Here is an 18,842-nt window from a genome sequence, read left to right as displayed (position 1 = left end):
ACCCTGATTCCAAGACACTCCTCAGAATCCTTTAACAAGAACCCAAACCTTACGAGAGACACTTCCTTTCTCTCCTCATATGGCATTCCACAGTACCTGTGGCGTGCCTGCTCTCAGTGCATCAAGTCGATAAATCTGATTTTGTCCCCAGTGGTCTTTGGCTGACTAGCCTTTAAATATGTTTCTAGCATATCTATATACATCTATATAGATATACTTAGCCCAAAAATGTTAAACTATTAACATCCTTTTAACTTTGAGGCATTAAAATGAATATTTACTTTTATTTATGATGTATATATCTATGTTGGTACTGTATGAAAATGTCAGTCTGCCTCCTTAGGACACAGATGTGAGGCCACTACCTTTCACTTCTCTTCAACATTCAGTGGACATTCACTGAGTTCCTGCTATATGCCAGACGCTACAATAGGCACTAAAGACAATTATATATCCTTAGTACAATTTTTTTTTTTTTTTTTTTTTGAGACAGAGTCTCACTCTGTTGCCCAGGCTAGAGTGAGTGCCGTGGCGTCAGCCTAGCTCACAGCAACCTCAAACTCCTGAGCTCAAGCAATCCTTCTGCCTCAGCCTCCCGAGTAGCTGGGACTACAGGCATGCACCACCATGCCCGGCTAATTTTTTCTATATATATTTTTAGCTGTCCATATAATTTCTTTCTATTTTTAGTAGAGATGGGGTCTCGCTCTTGCTCAGGCTGGTCTCGAACTCCTGAGCTCAAACGATCCACCCACCTCGGCCTCCCAGAGTGCTAGGATTACAGGCGTGAGCCACTGCGCCCGGCCCTTAGTACAATTTTTGACTTTGCTTTTGCTTATGCTGTTGGTTGGGACATTCACACAATAAAAGACAAAGGACTACTTTATTTTGAAGGTGGGAAAAACTGAGGTTTAGCAAGGTTAAAGTACATTCCATATCAGTGGCAAAAATGGTACTTAGCATTTTGAAAGCATTGCCTCATTGAAATATGAGATTCCAAGTTGGAATTTCATCAAGGGAGGTAAGTGAAACTACTACAATGGAAAAACTTCAAAAGATTCAAAGTAAAAAACTCATCTTCGTAGGTTCTTAATTCTTTCATTGTTTGAGAACTATTGCTAATGAATACAGACTAAAAGTGGTTTGGTTGTTCTTATGCACTTCAACTTGATTTTTAGACTTTGTCATTATAAGCAATATACAGGAAGGCATTTCATGTGGATGCTATAAGTTATCTAAAGGAAATGATACTTTCATGGTTTTAAAACAATTTGATAATCCTTTATTTAGTCTAATTCACCACATTGAATATTTTATTTTTTATATTAATAGGCTTTCACTCTTTTCTTTTTGTAATGTGAGGTTCTAATAATTTTTCCAAATAAATAAGCAATTTGTGCTAGAATAATCCTTTTCCCACAGAAATGAACTACTGTATTACCTCCATAATGTATGCTACTACAATATTAACACCAATTCTCACTTTTTAATGATTAAAATTATGATTAATATATAAAACTTTGCATTGTCACTAAAAAGGGAATATTACATATAAATTCATCTTTTATTAGATGTTTTAATTTTGGCACTCCTGATGAAAATAAGGTTCTGTTACTTTTACTTCTAATTACTCCCACTGGCTTTCTTTTTTTTATACTAAGGAAGCAAAAGTATTCTTGGTAATTCTTGGTGCAGTAAGAAGGAACATGGAAAGCTGTTTCCTTACACAAGAAGAGGAAGCAGGAGCCAGAAACAGGAAACAGGTAAAAACTTTAATCCCATCATGGACACAAAAACACACAAAAACTATGAACAAGTAAAATTCTTTATTTAAAGTACAGTTCTCTTGAAGGAAAAATTCTTTTTCTTTAAAGCACATTTAAAAGTATTCTTTATTCACTTCCTATATTTCCATTTCACAAGTAACAAAACTAGAAGGCTATTTCTCTTTACACATTTATTTTTCTCTTAGCAAAAAAATCCCATGGTGCTATAAAACTGATTTCAATCATTATCAAGCCAAACTTTGCCTCTGTTGGTGACATATCTACAAAAATGAATCAAATCATTTACACCTTATCAATTATGTTAGCTGACAAAAATAAAGTCTGATGTAGGATAGTTGTCTTCTACGTAACTGCAGATGATCATGCCTTTTCCATTTAAGATCATCTGAATTTATGAAATATAATTAAAAGATCCAGTCCCGAAGACTCAGTAATCTTTTTTCTTTTGAAGACTATTTTACCCAAAGACAACATGGCCCCTGCTTGTAATCCAGCCAGCAGCTATAAACACTATTAAGAATTCTGACAGACTTTGTGCCTTTTTCATTAAAAGACCTCACATTCTGAACACAGGTATGCTTTAGTTTAAATAAACATTAATCTTTAATATTGAATTCTGAGGACACAATCACAAAATAAAATCATAGTTGTTTTCTGTTACTATGATCCAAGTATATTAATTCCTCCATATTAAACCTACCTTTCCAGAAAGTAGAAATTATATTTGCAAAAACCCTGAATAAAACTACCTTTAAAACTCGTATTTGAAAGCATTTCACAATATTACATCTAAGTTGCATAGGAGACCCCAGTGATCACTAGGAAATCTACCGCAGTCCAGTTTTTCCAACCCAAGGAGGTCCAAACTTCGAGGAATAATGTGGCCCTCTTCTGCCGCTGCTCTGAAAAATATCCGATCAAAACGAAGCTTACAAGTAGCGGTTATTCCAAGATTAGAGTTCATTTGTGTATCCCATGTATACTGGCAATGCTTAGGTTTGCCCAAAAACTCCCAGACATCCAAAATGTTGTTGGGTAAACCACCACATTTGGTAACCTGGAAAGAAAAAGAATGCTCTATTAAGATCCCATTTTTCCCTCGAATTTGAAAAGGTGTCTTTGCTATTACCATGTCTAAGTGCAACACTTCCAATCAGAATGTCAGAAGTTATTAATGTACAAATCCAAAATAACTAGACACATTATAAGAATTATGCTGCATGGTAATAGGTGGGTAATATAATAAGAGAGCCAAGGAAGCTTAGGATTTGCCCCTTCTCTTCTGCCATGGTTTCCTAACTTTGAGTGTCAGATAAAACTCAGAAAGCTCAATACCCATGGCCTGTTATTGCTGTTAGTAGTTTGTAAAAAATGAACTCAAGTAAAAAAGGCGGCAAAACTAGTCTACAAATTTAAAGGTGCAGCATTTGTAAGATCCAGTAATGTCAATTACCCTCACAGTTTTATTTGAAATTTACTAACAATATTAATTCTTCCTTTTCCATTCACACTCGAGGATTTAAAAAAATTGTGTATGACAAAATATATACAACATAAAATTTATCATTTTAACCAATTTTTAAGTGTACAGTGCTGTGGCATTAAGTACATTCACATTGTTGTGCAACCATCACCACCATCCACCTCCAAAAACTTTTCATCTTCCCCAACTGAACCTCTGTATCCATTAAACACTAATTTACCATTCTCTTATACCCCAAGTCCCTGGCAACCACCATTCTACTTTGCCTCTACAAATCCTACTAGCTTAGGAAATTCATATAAGAGGAATCATATATTCTCCTTTTCTGATTGGCTTCATTCACTTAGCATGTGTCTATAAGATTCATCCATGTTGTAACTTGTCAAAAGTCCCTTCCTTTTTAAGACTGAATAATATTCCACTGTATGTATATACCACATTTTGTCTATTCAGCTGTCAATGACACTTGTGTTGCTTCCACCTTTTGGTTATTGTGAATAAACTGCTATGAACACACATGGGTATACGAGTATTAGGTTATTAAGTATGAAATGTCTGATTCCCTTAAGTGCTAAGTTAGACAGTTGATATCTCATCTCTGACATTTCACTCTGACACTTGTTTTATGTTTATTGTGAAGGTACATCTTCATTCTTTCAAATGCAGTTTGGCTTGTGATTATCTTTCAAATTTTTTTTACAGCAATTTTTGTGAAACATGGAGAAGTCAAAAATGCATGTTATTTTCAAATATGAGTTCCGTCATGGAAACAACGCAGCGCAGATAGCTGAATGTATCAACAAAATGTTTGGGAAGGATGTGGCATTTGAACGCACAGTAGTACATTGATGGTTTGAGAAGTTCCCTTCTGGTGGTTTTAATCTTGAAAATGAGCCATGTGGGCAATCTGAGACCAAGGTGGATGATGATGAGCTGAAAGCTGTCATAGAAATGAATCCATCTCAACCTACACATGAATTAACAGCAAGATTTGACATTAATATTCCAATAATATTGGACCATTTGAAACAAATCAAAAAGGTAAAGAAGCTGGATAGATGGGTTCTGCATTAATTAAATGAGCGCCAGAAGAGAAATCGTCTCAAAGCTTGCCTTTCTTTGCTGTCACAACATAAAGGCCAACCATTTTTACCCTGTATGTTACGTGTAATGAAAAATGGATTCTTTTGGACAATCCCAAGTGTTCAGCACAATGGTTGGATAAAGAGGAAGTGCCAAAACACAGTCCAAAACTGAATATTCATCAAAAAAAGCTAACGGTGTCTGTTTGGTGGTCCAGCACTGGTATTATCCACTACAGCTTCATGAAACCTGGTCAATCGATTATCTACTACAACCAATAGGATGAAATGATGAGGATGCTTGCAATTAAGCAGCCGAGATTAGTCAACGGAGACAGGCCAATCCTCTTCCAAGACAATGTCATACAAATAATGCTGCTCAAACTACAGAGGCTAGACTTGGAAGCTCTCTGTCATCCACTATATTCACCAGACCTTGCATCAACTGACCACCACTTCTTCCAGGCTTTTGACCACTTCTTGCAAGGAAAAATATTCAATTCTTAACAAACTGTGGAAAATGCCTTTTGCTATTTCATTGCCACTCACTCTCCAGGCTTCTTTGCTGCTGGCATAAAGCTACTGTTAAGATGGCAAAACTGTGTTGATAGTTTTGATGTAAACTTTGATTAACTGTACTGCTTCTTGTTTGATATATAATAAACAAAACTTTTGATTTGAAATTGGACATTTCATATTTAATGACCTAATAATACCTGTTCAAGTCCTGCTTTTACTTCTTTGGGGTATATACCTAGAAGTGAAATTGCTGGATCATATAGTAATTCTATGTGTAATTTTTTGAGGTCCTGAGAAATCTAAATGTGCCTCAACTAAACTAAGGGGAAAGAGAAAGACTTTGTTTCAGACCTGGAGACCTGAACATGTGGCCGGAAAAGGGAGTAAAAAAAGTTGATAAAAGCCAAAGAAAGGAGAAGAGAAAGAGAAAGAGAGAGAAAGAGAGAGAGAGAGAGAAAGAAAAGGAAACCTCAGAAAGAAGAGTGTTACGGGCCAGGTGCAGTGGCTCACGCCTATAATCCTAGCACTCTGGGAGGCCAAGGCGGGAAGAGCCCTGGAGGTCAGGAGTTTGAGTCCAGCCTGAGCAAGAGCCTTGGCCTCAAGCGACCCTCCCACCTCAGCCTCCCAATGTTAACGGATTACAGGTGTGAGCCACCACGCCCAGCCTGCCCACAAACATTGAACTGACTTTGTCACTCACTTCTTGATCTCTTAAATTTGTATCCCCTGCAAATATAACTGTAGCTGACTCCGGAGCCTCTTGCATTTTCTTTAAGACAATTTTTAACTGATTCATTCGTTCCTTAGCATGCCCTCTGGTGCTCTCCAAATGGGAAGTCATAAGGCAAAGTTCATTTCCTGACACACACACCTGCAACAGGATAAACAGTCATTAAAATTGCCCACTGAGCTGAACTTTGCTAACAAAATCAAACTGTTCCATCAATTAGTATATTATTTACTAAACTGAAATTACATAACCAACATTATTCCCATCCCTCTGGGTCAAAAGAAGTATAAAGTGAGAACCCTGCCCCAAAGAAAACTAATTAGCAAGCACAACCTACCCCAGATGCTACCTCCACTGTGAGAGCCCTTCCCCAACGTCCCCAGGCCATCATTGGCTCCCTCCTCTATACTCCAAAAGCAAGCTGGACAGACTGCTTTAAAGCCCCCTAGACTAAATTAAAAGCACAGTTTTTTCCCTCCTACAAAGTTATAAGTCATTTGTAAGTAGAGATGATTCTTATTTACTGCTATATCATTAAGGGCCTGGCACATAAGTATTCAAAAAATGTCAGTTAATAGAATGAATGGGAATCATTTACCATTTGCAATTAAGACACCAATAATGTATTACTGTCATTATATATGTGCCTGCAGAATCAAGTCCAATTCATTAGTACTCAGCATTCATGCTCTTCTATAATCTGGATCCTACCTACTTCTCAACCTCCTGTCAAACTACCTTCTTCGTGTCCTCTGCACCCAACTGAATAGAATGTTCATTTATACCAGTACATACACACCTCTTGCAACTTGCAAAAGTTTGCTCACGGTGATTTCTCCATCTAGACTCCTCTTAATGTCTACGTCTTAGGTACTTTTCAGGGCCCAATTCAAATATCACTTCCTTCATGAAACCCTCACTAAACAATCTGGTTAAAAGTCATCTTTCTTTTCTCTAAACTTCCATGGAACATCACTTACACTTCTCCTGTGGCATTTATGCCTTTCCTGTATTTTAGTTACTACATATACACTCTCCCTTACTAATCTATAAACTGTATAAGAGCAAGATCTATTTGATTAATTTGGTAAGTCTCATAGAGTACAACACAGTACCTTGTGTAGAGCAGAAAGCAAAAACATTACTTCAGGAAGTAAATGTGGAATGTTAGGAAACTCTCAAGCATTCTTAGGAAAATATCTCATAGATTAAGAATTCTATTTTTATAAGTCTATCCATATTTAAAATTTATGTAAAAACTTAATTTACAAGGTTCTTTAAGACTATTTAAAAGACTCTGTAAGTAAGGAGCAAAGTTTTCCCTAAAAGCAATGATTTTAAAAAAGGACAACATGAAGAACTATTTAAAAAATCTATTCTTTTTTAAAAAACAGTCAATTTTCAAAAATTACTTACATTCACACATAAAAGGTTTCTCATCATAGTGGTACTTGGAAAAGGAATAACTTCTTGGTTTTTTAATTTCACTCTTGATTTCTTCAACATTATAGCTGTGAAATAGCCTTCTTCATGACCTTCAAATGTTTGTGGAAAAGAATTTAGGCTAAGAAGGTCATTTTCAGTTTACCACAAGTTCCTGTACTGAACATTTTTATAAGAAACAGGTAACAAATATTTAATGGATCCAAATCTTTAAAGTAAACTATTATTTCTAAATAGTTTATCATGGCCACGTCCATTTATTTGTCTGCTCCCTCCTAAATTTTAACTGGAAGCATGGAAGAAATATAAAAATAAAAATAAATGGGCCAGGCGTGGTGGCTCACGCCTGTAATCCTAGCACCCTGGGAGGCCGAGGTGGGAGGATGGCTCAAGGTCAGGAGTTCCGGACTAGCCTGAGCAAGAGTGAGACCCCGTCTCTACTAAAAAATAGAAAGAAATTAACCGGACAACTAAAAATATACAGAAAAAATTAGCTGGGCATGGTGGCGCATGCCTGTAGTCCCAGCTACTTGGGAGGCTGAAGCAGTAGGATTGCTTAAGCCCAAGAGTTTGAGGTTGCTGTGAGCTAGGGTGACGCCACGGCACTCTAGACCGGGCAACAGAGCGAGACTCTGTCTCAAAAATAAATAAATAAATAAATAGATGCACATACATGTCCAAAATAGTTAACACTGCCAATATCAAATGAGAAAATTTGAGAAATTTCTGAAAGACACAGAATAGATGAGACTTAAACTGAAGCAAATTGCTATCCATTTACTTCTTTTCATACTAGAAGTGCAAGAAAAATTATAGTAAATGAATAAAAAATTCAGAAAGATATAAACCTGCAAGAAGAGGATGGGAACAAAGGGGCAGTGATGAAAGTTTCCCATAGTTTTTCAGAAAATAGAAAGCAGATGGAGAAGTGGCAACTGGTTTATCAGAACAGAGGGAAACCATGTGAGTGACTGTAGCAGAGAAGCAGACAGGATGGAAGCAGATTTGTTCCACCAAAGCCTGGAAACTCTTAGTACTCCAACACAAAGGTACCACAAAAGGTAAGGTGCTGAGCTAGGAACAGGAGGGTCACTTCAAGGTCTAGATATAGGGTTAAACACCTCCCAGGTGCCTTCCCCACTCCTCACAGCCAAGTGATCACCCCACTATTAACAGAGATTAGAAGTTTATAGAGAAACTGAATTGAGGAGGCTCCATACAGTCATCAGCCACTGGGAGGATCGTGAGTTAGGAGAGGACTGATAGGGGAATGGGCTGAGGTATAGGACCGAAAATATGGATTAAGTGAAAGCGTACCTACTCAGCTCCCTTCCAGCTTCCAGATGGTAGGCAAGACAAGCACACCACCTCCAACCCCAACACCCAGGAGACAGAAAGCTAAAGAATTCTTTTTGAGAGAAATTCAGTGGCCTCAGATTAAAGGCATCTATATACTGACACACTGATAATTGGAGGTCTCCCCTGGTGAACAAGCAGTTTGCTCCATAATCAATCCCTCATCCAGCTCTGATAAAGCACACTACTAGCCTTGCTCAGAGATACTAAGCTATAATTAACTTTTTAGTTAGCCTGGTGTTTAAATGTCAAGAGCCAAGAATTCCTACACATTTAAAAAACAGGTCTAAAATGACATGACAGGCCGCGTGCGGTGGCTCCCACCTATAATCCTAGCACTCTGGGAGGCCGAGGCAGGTGGATCGTTTGAGCTCAGGAGTTTGAGACCAGCCTGAGCAAAGAGCGAGACCCCCATCTCTAATAAAAAAAAAAAAAAATAGAAAGAAATTATCCAGTCTGAGCAAGAGCGAGACCCCGTCTCTACTAAAAATAGAAAGAAATTATCTGGCCAACTAAAATATATATAGAAAAAATTAGCCGGGCATGGTGGCGCATGCCTGTAGTCCCAGCCATTCGGGAGGCTGAAGCGGTAGGATCACTTAAGCCCAGGAGTTTGAGGTTGCTGTGAGCTAAGCTGACGCCATGGCACTCACTCTAGCCTGGGCAACAAAGCGAGACTCTGTCTCAAAAAAGAAAAAAAAAAAAGAAATTATATGGACAACTAAAAATATATATAGAAAAAAATTAGCCGGGCATGGTGGCACATGCCTGCAGTCCCAGCTACTCGGGAGGCTGTGGCAGAAGGATTGCTTGAGCCCAGGAGTTTGAGGTTGCTGTGAGCTAGGCTGACGCTGCGGCACTCTAGCTTGGGCAACTCAGAGTGACACTCTGTCTCAAAAAAATAAAATAAAATAAAATAAAATGACAGACACTAATATGACATAACATAACCAAAAGAAACAAAAAGAAGAAAGTGAAAACAATGTAGAGAAAGAGATTAAAACCTAAAACAAAATACAAAAAAGATACTATATCCATAAACATGAAAAGTATACCATAAAAAAGACATTCAATGGACAGGAAGCCCAGGAAATTAAAATAATATCTAAAAGTCAAAACAGTTGTCAAGAAAGTAGAACAGATACGCAAAGTGATGGGAAAATAAGAGAAAGATATGAAAAAAATTTTTTTTTCCTTGAGACAGAGTCTCACTCTGTTACCTGGGCAAGTGCCCTGGCGTCAGCCTAGCTCACAGCACCCTCAAACTCCTGGGCTCAAGTGATCCTCCTGCCTCAGCCTCCCAAGTAGCTGGGACTACAGGCGCACACCACTCCCGGCTAATTTTTCCTATTTTCAGTAGAGATGGGTCTCGCTCTTGCTCAGGCTGGTCTCCAACTCCTGAGCTCAAGCCATCCTCCCACCTCAGCCTCCCAGAGTGCTAGGATTACAGGCGTGAGCCACCACGCCTGGGCAAAATATAAAAAATTAAAGGATCAACCCAGGAGGTACACCATTTAGGTACCCAACAGAAGGATTTCAGAAAAAGGGGAGGAATAAAGAAATTATAATGGAGGGAGGGAGGGGGGAAGAGAAAGAGAGAAGGAAAGAGAAGAAGGGCAAAGGAAGAGAAAATAATGAAAGGGAGGGGAAGAGTTAGAAGGGAAGGGAAGGGTGGAGAGACAGGAAAGCAGTGAGGAAGGAGAGCGAGGGAGGGAGGGAGAGAGAAGGATTTTCCAGAACCAAGGTTTTCCAAATATCCAGATTAAAAGGCCCCGCCAAGCATTCAGCACAATAAATTTTTAGAAAGACCCAAAGAACACTAGGGTTAAAAAGAAGACCTGCAATGCTTCCAGAGAGTACGGAAAAAGAACAGGAATTAGAAAGGCATCAGCCTTATTATCATCAATAATGGAAACTAAAAGACACTGAAGCAATGCCTTCAAAATTTTGAGGAAAAATGACTTAATACCTAGAAATCCATGTCCAGGCAAACTAACAACTATAAGGCTAAAACACAAGCATTCTCAAATATGCTAGGATTCAAAAACTTCACTACCTACAAATTTCTTCTCAGAAAGTAATCAGAGAATGTGCTCCAAGAAAACGAGAAAGTAAACAAAGGAGGAGGAAAGCATGGGATTCAGAACATAAGAAACCCAAAAAGAATCCCCAAGAAAATGCAGAAAAGTAGTTCTACAAAGAAGAGACAGACCCAGAGACTAAGAGAGAACCCTCTCCTCAACAATTCTGGATTAAAGAGTGTATCAAAATTAAAAATCACACATTATATAAAAGTGAAAGACAAAGAAAACACTATACAGTTGGCCCTTGAACAATAGGAGTTTGAAATGCATGGGTCCCCTTACATGTAGTTGGCCCTCTGTATCCACCAAATGTGGGTGGAAAGTACTATATTTGCAGGATGTGAAACCCAAAGACATGGAGGGCCAACTACTTTTCCTATACGCAGGCTCTGCAGGGCCAACTGAGGGACCTGAGTTATGTGTGGATTTTGGTATCAGTGGTGGGCAGGGGGATGGGGGGGTGGTCCCGGAACCAATTCCCCATGGCTATAGAGGAACAACTGTATATGAAAATCATGAGACATAGCCAAAGCAGTACTTTAAATGTACTTAGCAAAAACAAAATAGATGGGAAACCAAAAAACTAATTTACCCAGGGCAAAAACCTAGCAAACGAACAACAAAATATATAAAAAGGAATGAATATAAAATAAAAAGGAATGGTTTTTTTTTTTAAAAAAAAAGCGTAACCACAATGTGATTATCACACTTAAAACTTTTAACTGAATTTCACCAAAAAGTTAGTGTCTCAGATTTTAGTAATATTTTCCTAAAAAATCATCCATTTCAAACACTTTTTCACACTTACTAAGATTAAGCTATATAAAATATTCTCTTATAATTCTTTTAGTATCCTGTGTCTTACTTATTTTTCTCAAACTTATTTACTTGTGCTTTTTCTTCTCTATGTTCCAATAGACTAACTTTGATTTATCTCTTTCATTGATCTGTTTTTCAAAGAAAAAGCAAGTTAAATAACAGGAAAATTGTTACCTGTAATAATCTCATAATTACTTGCTCTCTTCTTTAGATAACTGTAATATGGGGGAATAACTTCCTGCAGAAATATCACATCAGGGTTGTACCTAATTAAAAACATCAATTTATGATAAACACCAACTATATCATTTCATTTTCAGCTACATAGATTTGTCCCATGACATAACAAAAACACAAATCTATTACCCTCTAGAGCACATAATATTCAATGTTTACACTGATCTTTGATAACTATAAAATGACAAAGATGTGTGCAATTTAACACACAGCACTGTAACAATTATATTTTTTTTTTTTTTTTTTTTTTTTTTTTTTGTTGAGACAGAGTCTCACTTTGTTGCCCAGGCTAGAGTGAGTGCCGTGGCGTCAGCTTAGCTCACAGCAACCTCAAACTCCTGGGCTTAAGCGATCCTACTGCCTCAGCCTCCCGAGTAGCTGGGACTACAGGCATGCGCCACTATGCCCGGCTAATTTTTTCTATATAGATTTTTAGGTATCCATATAATGTCTTTCTATTTTTAGTAGAGACGGGGTCTCGCTCAGGCTGGTCTCGAACTCCTGACCTTGAGCAATCCACCCGCCTCGGCCTCCCAGAGTGCTAGGATTACAGGCGTGAGCCACCGCGCCCGGCCAACAATTATATTTTTAAAAAACTGGAATGACTAACAACAGGAACCACCATATTGAGAGCCCACAAAGGTCCTACACTCTTAACAGATGCTTTCAATGTTATCTCTTTCAATCCTCCTCTTGAGGCAGTTATTAAAGAACAACACTGAGCCCCAGAGAACTTAAGTGGTTTGCCCAAGGTCACAGAGCCCAACAAATCTTCTTAGTAATTTAAATCTCACAGCAGTAATTATATACAAAGTTTAACAAGAAAACAGTAGTAGAAGCCTTCTAACAAAAATTGAGTATTCCCTCTCTCCACCCCAGCCGGAAATCCTGCTCTCAGAGGCAATCATCTCATTTCTTTCAGATGCTTCTTCTCTGAGCTGGACTTTGAACTCAGGTTTAACTCTAAAGCCCATAACCTTGAACTGATACTTTGTACATACATAAGACACATTACCATGATACTATTAAACAGAAGTGATGACACTTACAAAGTTAAGTAGGAACACACCCCTCGAGCCCTCTCTTGCAGATTGTTTAGATCCAATCCATCAATATTCCAGGTAATGAAAGAGAACATGCTGCCGTCTTCCTGCTGAGTATTTTCAGATGGGTTGACTTTAGAACTAGTGGAATCAGTTGTTTCCTCATTGGTTAGGTCAACACTGGCAAGATCAAAATAAAATACAACTTCGCAAATAATCTATACATTGATTAATCTTGAAGGATTATTTTGCACTTATAGCCTTCATTTTACCAATAAACTTTTAAAAAGACTAAAAATATCCACCTATAAGAGCAAAAGTTATATGACTGAGGAAAAACAGATTTTTACTGCGCTATCCAAATGTTTGCTTACACAGTTATAGCCAATGCAATATCCTTCAACAACATGTATCACTAAAATAATTTTACAAACTATGACCCTAAATTAGACTAAGAAATGTAAGATTTCCAAACGTATAAATCATATTTGAAATAAGATCCCATTGTGGCAGACAAACAATGGCTGCAAATTCTTTGCTACTCCCCTCGTTGAGTGGTGAAGCCTAATACCCCTTCCTCTGAATCTGGGCCTTAGTAACTTGCTTGATTACAGTAGTGGAAAGGATATTCTGGGACTTCTGAGGCTTGGTCATAAGAAGACTTGCAGCTTCCATAAGAAGACTTGCAGGCCTTTCGGAACACTCTCTCCAGGAACCCAGAACTGCCATATAAGAAGCCCAACTACCCTGAGACTGCCATGCTGAAGCCATATGTATGTGCTCCAGTCCACAGTCCTACCTGACCTGGCCCCAGGCATGTGAGTGGAGGAATAAACATTACTGAAAGGTGACAGCCAACCATTTATAAACTATAAATTTTAAAAATAAGTTTTTGTATTTATATCTTTAATAAATTTAACGCCAATATTTTACTTTTTATTTTGAAATAATTTCAGACTTTCAGAACTACAAAGACAGTAAAGAGATTTCTATACATCACTCAGAGTCTCCAAATGTTAACATTTTACCTAGTATTTACTGGCTTTATTCTTTTTATTCTGAAACATTTGCTTAAATACTTTTCTATTATTTCCTAAAAATGAGGACATACTTACATATAGTCATGTGTTGCTTATGTTACCAGAAATGCATCACTAGGCGATTTTGTCATTGTGTGAACATCATAGAATGTATACAAACCTAGATGGTATAGCCTACTGCACACTTAAGATATGTGGTATAGCCTATTGCTCCTAGGCTACAAAGCTGTAAAGCATGTTACTGTACCAAACACCGTAGGCAACTGAAACACAATGGTTAATTATTTGTGTATTTAAACATATCTAAACACAGACAAGGTGCAGTAAAAATATGTATCATATCATAGAACCACCATTGTAGAGTCAATCCATTGTTGACAAAAATGTTGTTCTGCAGTACATGACTGTATACCCTAATATGATTATCAAAAGTGAAGAGATCATAATATTATTACCTAATTTAAAGACCTCGTCAAATTTTGCCAATTATGCCACTAGTGTCCTAATCCAGGATCACATGTTGCATTTAGAAGGCAAGTCTCTTTTAATCTCCTTTAATTTGGAACGGTTCTTCAGTCTTTGTCTCTCATGGCCTTGAAATTTTTGAAGATTTATCTCACAGGATGTCCTTCAGTGCATTTTTTGGCAGGAATAGCACAGAAGCAAAGTATGATCTTCTCAGTGCATCATATAAGGAGGCACCTGATACGGATTTGTCTCAATACTGGTGATACTAACTTTAATCACTTGGTTAAAGTGTTGTCAACCAGATTTCTCCACTGCAAAGTTATGATTTTTCCCATTAAGTATTTTGTGGGTAAGTGCTTTGTGATTATGTAAAATATGTTGCTTCTCATTGAACTGCCAGTAGTTTTAGTATCCATTAATGATACCTGCCTGAAATAATTATTACTATAGCAATTCCAAAACGTTGATTTTTCTAATTCCTCATACCTTCTACATTTAGTAGTTGGAATTCTACAGTAAGGAAAAACATTCCTTTCTCTCCTGAACAAACTGTATTTATATCAATATGGATTCTTATTTTATTCTATAGATTATAACCTGTTCCTGTCAATTATCTTGTTGCTTGAATTATAATGGGAGATGAAGGTAGGCAGCTTTTAAGCTGGTTCTTGAGTCCTTCTGGCACACCCCAACATTTTCTGGGCACCTCCTTCCTTTCTGGCAGCACAGATATTCCAGGCTCATCTTGTATGTTACTTGCTGCTGCTCTCCAATCAATCATTTCTAAGGAGCCCTTGTTCCTTTTAGTAAAGAATGGCATTTAGAAGCCATGACCTAGGTGCTAGGTGAAATTAATGCCAATTTTGAAGCAAAAAATAAATCTTTTGAGTCATCTTCTTTTTACATTAAAAAAAAAAAACTTCAAGAGCATCTAAAAACTTATGTTTAAGTGTAAAACTTTCCTTTGTGAATTTTATCCTCCCCAAAAATTCTCTTTCTCACTCAACAGTCAGTTAATATTATACATCTTTTTTTCACGGTCCTACCACCAAAGAGAAAAAGCCAAGTGATTCCAGAGCCTGATCAAAGATGTTACTTCCTTCCTTTTTATGGAAAGCATTAAAAGCAGAAAGGATTATTAGCTCTTTATTCTGTTAAATCTGTTCTTTCACAAATTGCACTTTAAATACACATCTATTATCAAAGACAAAGGTTTTTACCACATTAGGCCCCTTACCTATCTAGCACACACACCTTTCCAAAGTTTAAAAGTGCCCGCCTGTAACTCAATCTACCTCACACAAAATTGTAAACACCCTCCCTACTCTCCTCAGTAGAAGACAACAACTGTTAGGGGGTGATGTGGGGAGAGCATAGTGGTGTCACTAATCATAGGTAACATTTCCTGAGCTCTTACCATGTGTCAGGCACTATTACAAGTGTTTTACATCTCTTAGCTCACTTAATCCTTACAACAACTCCACGAGGTTGGTACTATTACCATCCCCACTGTGCAGATAAAGAATCAAGGCAGACAGAGGTTGTACAGTTACTAAATGGCACAGATGGACTTAGAACCTTTGCATTTGGCTCCAGAGTCTATGCTCTTACTCACTATGCTGCCCTTTTCTCCTCCAGTTTCTCTATAACCGAATTTCATGTCTTAGCTATTTATGCAACATCCACAATATTTAATGCAGGAAGAACAGGACAACTGTAACAAAAACTTCCAGTCAGAAAAATGGAAGGGAAATAAACTCCAAAATGGCGCTGTACAGAAATACTAAGGCAACTGAAAGGGCCTAGCTAATCTTAGGGGCAATGATTTGTTGACTTCTGTCCTAAGCAGAGGAGTGCTTTAGTCAGTGTATCTGGCTCCTTAGCTTCTTCTATGTTGTAGGCCAGTGTTCCTCAACTTTAAATGAACTGGGAACCCTGTCAAAATATAGATTCTGATTCAGCAGATCTGGGATAAGGCCTAAGATTCTGCATGTCTAACAAGCTCCCTAGTAGTGTTATGCTGCTGGTCCAGGGTCCACATTCTTGAGTAACAAGACTCTGGGATGTGGGCTCTCAATGCCAGCTCCACATTATAATCACCTGGGAAGCTTCTAAAAAAAGAAAAAGCCCATGAGGGATAAATGGGCCCCATTCCAGACTAACTTAATTAGAATCTCTGGGAAGTGGGGCCCCAGAAAAGTATGTTTTAAAAAAATTCCCCAGGTAATTCTAATATGCAGCTAAAGTTTGGCACAATTGTTTTAAGAGGATTTCTCTTGTCTTTCCTCAGAGACACCAAAGACAGATTCCAATGTAGGGGGATAACATCACTTTAGTGTTCAAATTCAGTGTTTGCCAATATCCTGGGAATTTACTGAAGAACTGAGAACCCCACCCCACTGGTTTAAGGCAACCAAAGCCCCTGCTCGGCATGCTTGAGTTTTTCTAGTCATAAAATCTTCCTATCAGTTTCTTTTTTCCCTTTACTTCCATTTTTGCTAACGCCAACATAAAAAACTTAATCGGGTCATGCCCCACGAAAACACAGGCCTTGGAAACACCTTGAAGTTTGTCCCTTCCCCATTTTTCTCTCAGTGAACAAAACTTTAAAAACCTCACTCTTGTTGGTACTTGATCTGAGTTCTAAGAGACAACCAGGTAATCAACCTCTTGGCTTGTTTTTGCCAATTTACCATTTTGAAGTAGGGGATTCCTAATACTACCCCATGCCACCCTTACTCAACTTGAGCCACATTTTTTCTGAGCCCTATTTCAAGGAATCCACTTACTTTGTTCCAATTTATTGGTTACAATTTAGTCTGTTGCTACTAACAGATACTAACTCAGGTTGGTGTGAGCAAAACAGGAGCATTTACAAGGAAATAGAACCGTCACAGAGCCAAGTGCAGGAATGCAGCCATGCTTAAGAAGGGAAATCTGGGGCCTTCTCTCAATCCTACAAATCAACTTTCCTTTGCTTCATTCTCTCTCTGCAGACCACTGTTTTCAGCTTCTCTGTGCACAAAAATGGGTATGGAACCCCACAGGTGCTAAGTTAACATGTTTACAGTTCCAGCTCCACAGGAAGATTCAGACTTAATTCTCTTAGACCTAATCCTGAAACCCAAGAGAGAGGATCTGACTGGCCAGTTTGAGCTAGGTGAACACCTCTTAGTCCAACTGGCTCTGTCTATTACAACATGGGAGCCATAGACAAATCACTGGGTGGGTGGATAACTCCCCAAGAAGAGGCTAGGTAGAGAAAGGAGCCTAATGAAATGATCGTATCACATCTGTAAGCCTGAGCAGCTGAAAAATTCAAAGGAAGAAAAAAGCCTCCACTATGAACAGCCAACTGTACAGGCTGCCCATATAGCTGGGGGCACTTTACACATTCAGTACCTATTTATTGAGAGCTTATTATGTGCCAATATTGTGTTAGACTTTGGGAAATCAGCAATATATAAAACAGATACTGACTTTACCAGCAATTATACTATGGACTAAGTTATTATAACAGGGGTCATACAGGACGCTATGAGAGTATCTAAAAGCGGAACCTTATCCAGACTTGGGATATCAGGAAAAGCTTCCTGGAGATAAGTCATATCTAAATTAGGGCCTTTAAGATAAATATTAGTTACAAGGAAGGACAAAGAAAAGGTTTCAAGTAGAGGTAATAAAAATCTTTACAAAAGTTGAAAAACAAGAGAAAATGGCCCACTAAAGAAAGTTAAAGTTAGATATGCTTGGAACTTTTGGTGGGATAGGAAAAGCAGGGTGGCAGGAGACCAACCTGGAAAGACAGGCAGTGGCCAAACTGTGGAGGGACTTGCAGGGCATCTGGGCTTTATTTTTCTTATTATTACTTTTAAAACTAATCCCGTGACACATTATGGACTTTAAGAGCAGTAGTGCAGGAATTTGGGAGGGGCATTGAAATAACCGGAGCGGAAGTGCACTTAAAAAAAAAAAACTACTATTCCGGTTGGCCAGCCAAAAGTAAACAAACAACACAGGAAGCAGGGAGACTTCCAAGTCACCGTCATTCAGCAGGGCATTGTGCCTCATTCATTTGTTTCAAACCTCTCGCTTACATATTTCCTATAATTCGAACCAAACATTATATTTCAGATTTTTCCTCCCTGGACTCCACCTTCAAAGAGACCTTATCCCCGTTGCTGGGGCGCATCTCCACACAGCAGCACCAACACAAGCCTTTCGCTTTGGCCTCTGGTCAACTGCCCAGCGCAACCCAAAATTAAACCGCCTCCCCGCTCCCCTCATCACTTACTAGGTCTCAGGCTCAGAGGTGCTCTCGGGGCGGCTTTCCAAGGCGCTCTCCTCCACTGGCGGCTCGAAGTAGGAGTTCAGCGCTCTCTGGAAAGCAAAGGCACAGGGATGAGGCCAGGGCGCTCCACCCACCTAGGCAAAGGAGCCGGAAGTGAGGGACAGCAAAAGCGTACTTCCATCTCCCAGTCGTTCTCGGCCAGGTAGCACTGGGCCACGGCGGCGTCGCAGCTCGCAACCGAGGCAAACTCCACACACAGAAGCCGCCGCTTCTTCACCTCGGGTTCGCCCTCTTCGCCCGCCGCCTCCGTCCCGCCCCCGAGCTCATTCCCCTCCTCCATCTGCTCGCCGCCTTCTCACCGCCCCCTCACGCGGGACAGGCGGCCGACGCCCGGCTCTGCGCAGGCGCTAACCGCCCCGCGGGGAAACGCGCTCCGCTGGTGGGCGTGAAACGCGCGTGC

The 18,842-nt window shown here is 39.0% G+C and overlaps 2 protein-coding genes across 2 annotated transcripts in view; one reads left to right on the top strand and one right to left on the bottom strand.

The window, feature by feature from the left end:
* ALDH5A1 (aldehyde dehydrogenase 5 family member A1) overlaps positions 1 to 18,842 on the top strand; it is a 277,572-nt gene that overhangs the window by 121,844 nt on the left and 136,886 nt on the right. The gene's annotated exons all lie outside the window — the stretch shown is intronic.
* On the bottom strand, positions 1,874 to 18,773 carry TDP2 (tyrosyl-DNA phosphodiesterase 2). The gene is made up of 7 exons (XM_069493005.1): positions 18,558 to 18,773; positions 18,386 to 18,471; positions 12,590 to 12,763; positions 11,478 to 11,569; positions 7,018 to 7,136; positions 5,572 to 5,742; positions 1,874 to 2,844 (listed from the first exon to the last, which is right to left on the bottom strand). Exons 1-7 carry the CDS (start codon positions 18,720 to 18,722, stop codon positions 2,563 to 2,565), a joined length of 1,089 nt encoding a protein of 362 aa, XP_069349106.1. The 5' UTR covers positions 18,723 to 18,773; the 3' UTR covers positions 1,874 to 2,562.

This window comes from Eulemur rufifrons, chromosome 18 (assembly GCF_041146395.1).
Source record: "Eulemur rufifrons isolate Redbay chromosome 18, OSU_ERuf_1, whole genome shotgun sequence".
NCBI classification, from domain to species: Eukaryota; Metazoa; Chordata; class Mammalia; order Primates; family Lemuridae; genus Eulemur; species Eulemur rufifrons.
This window is presented reverse-complemented; position numbering and strand designations above follow the sequence as displayed.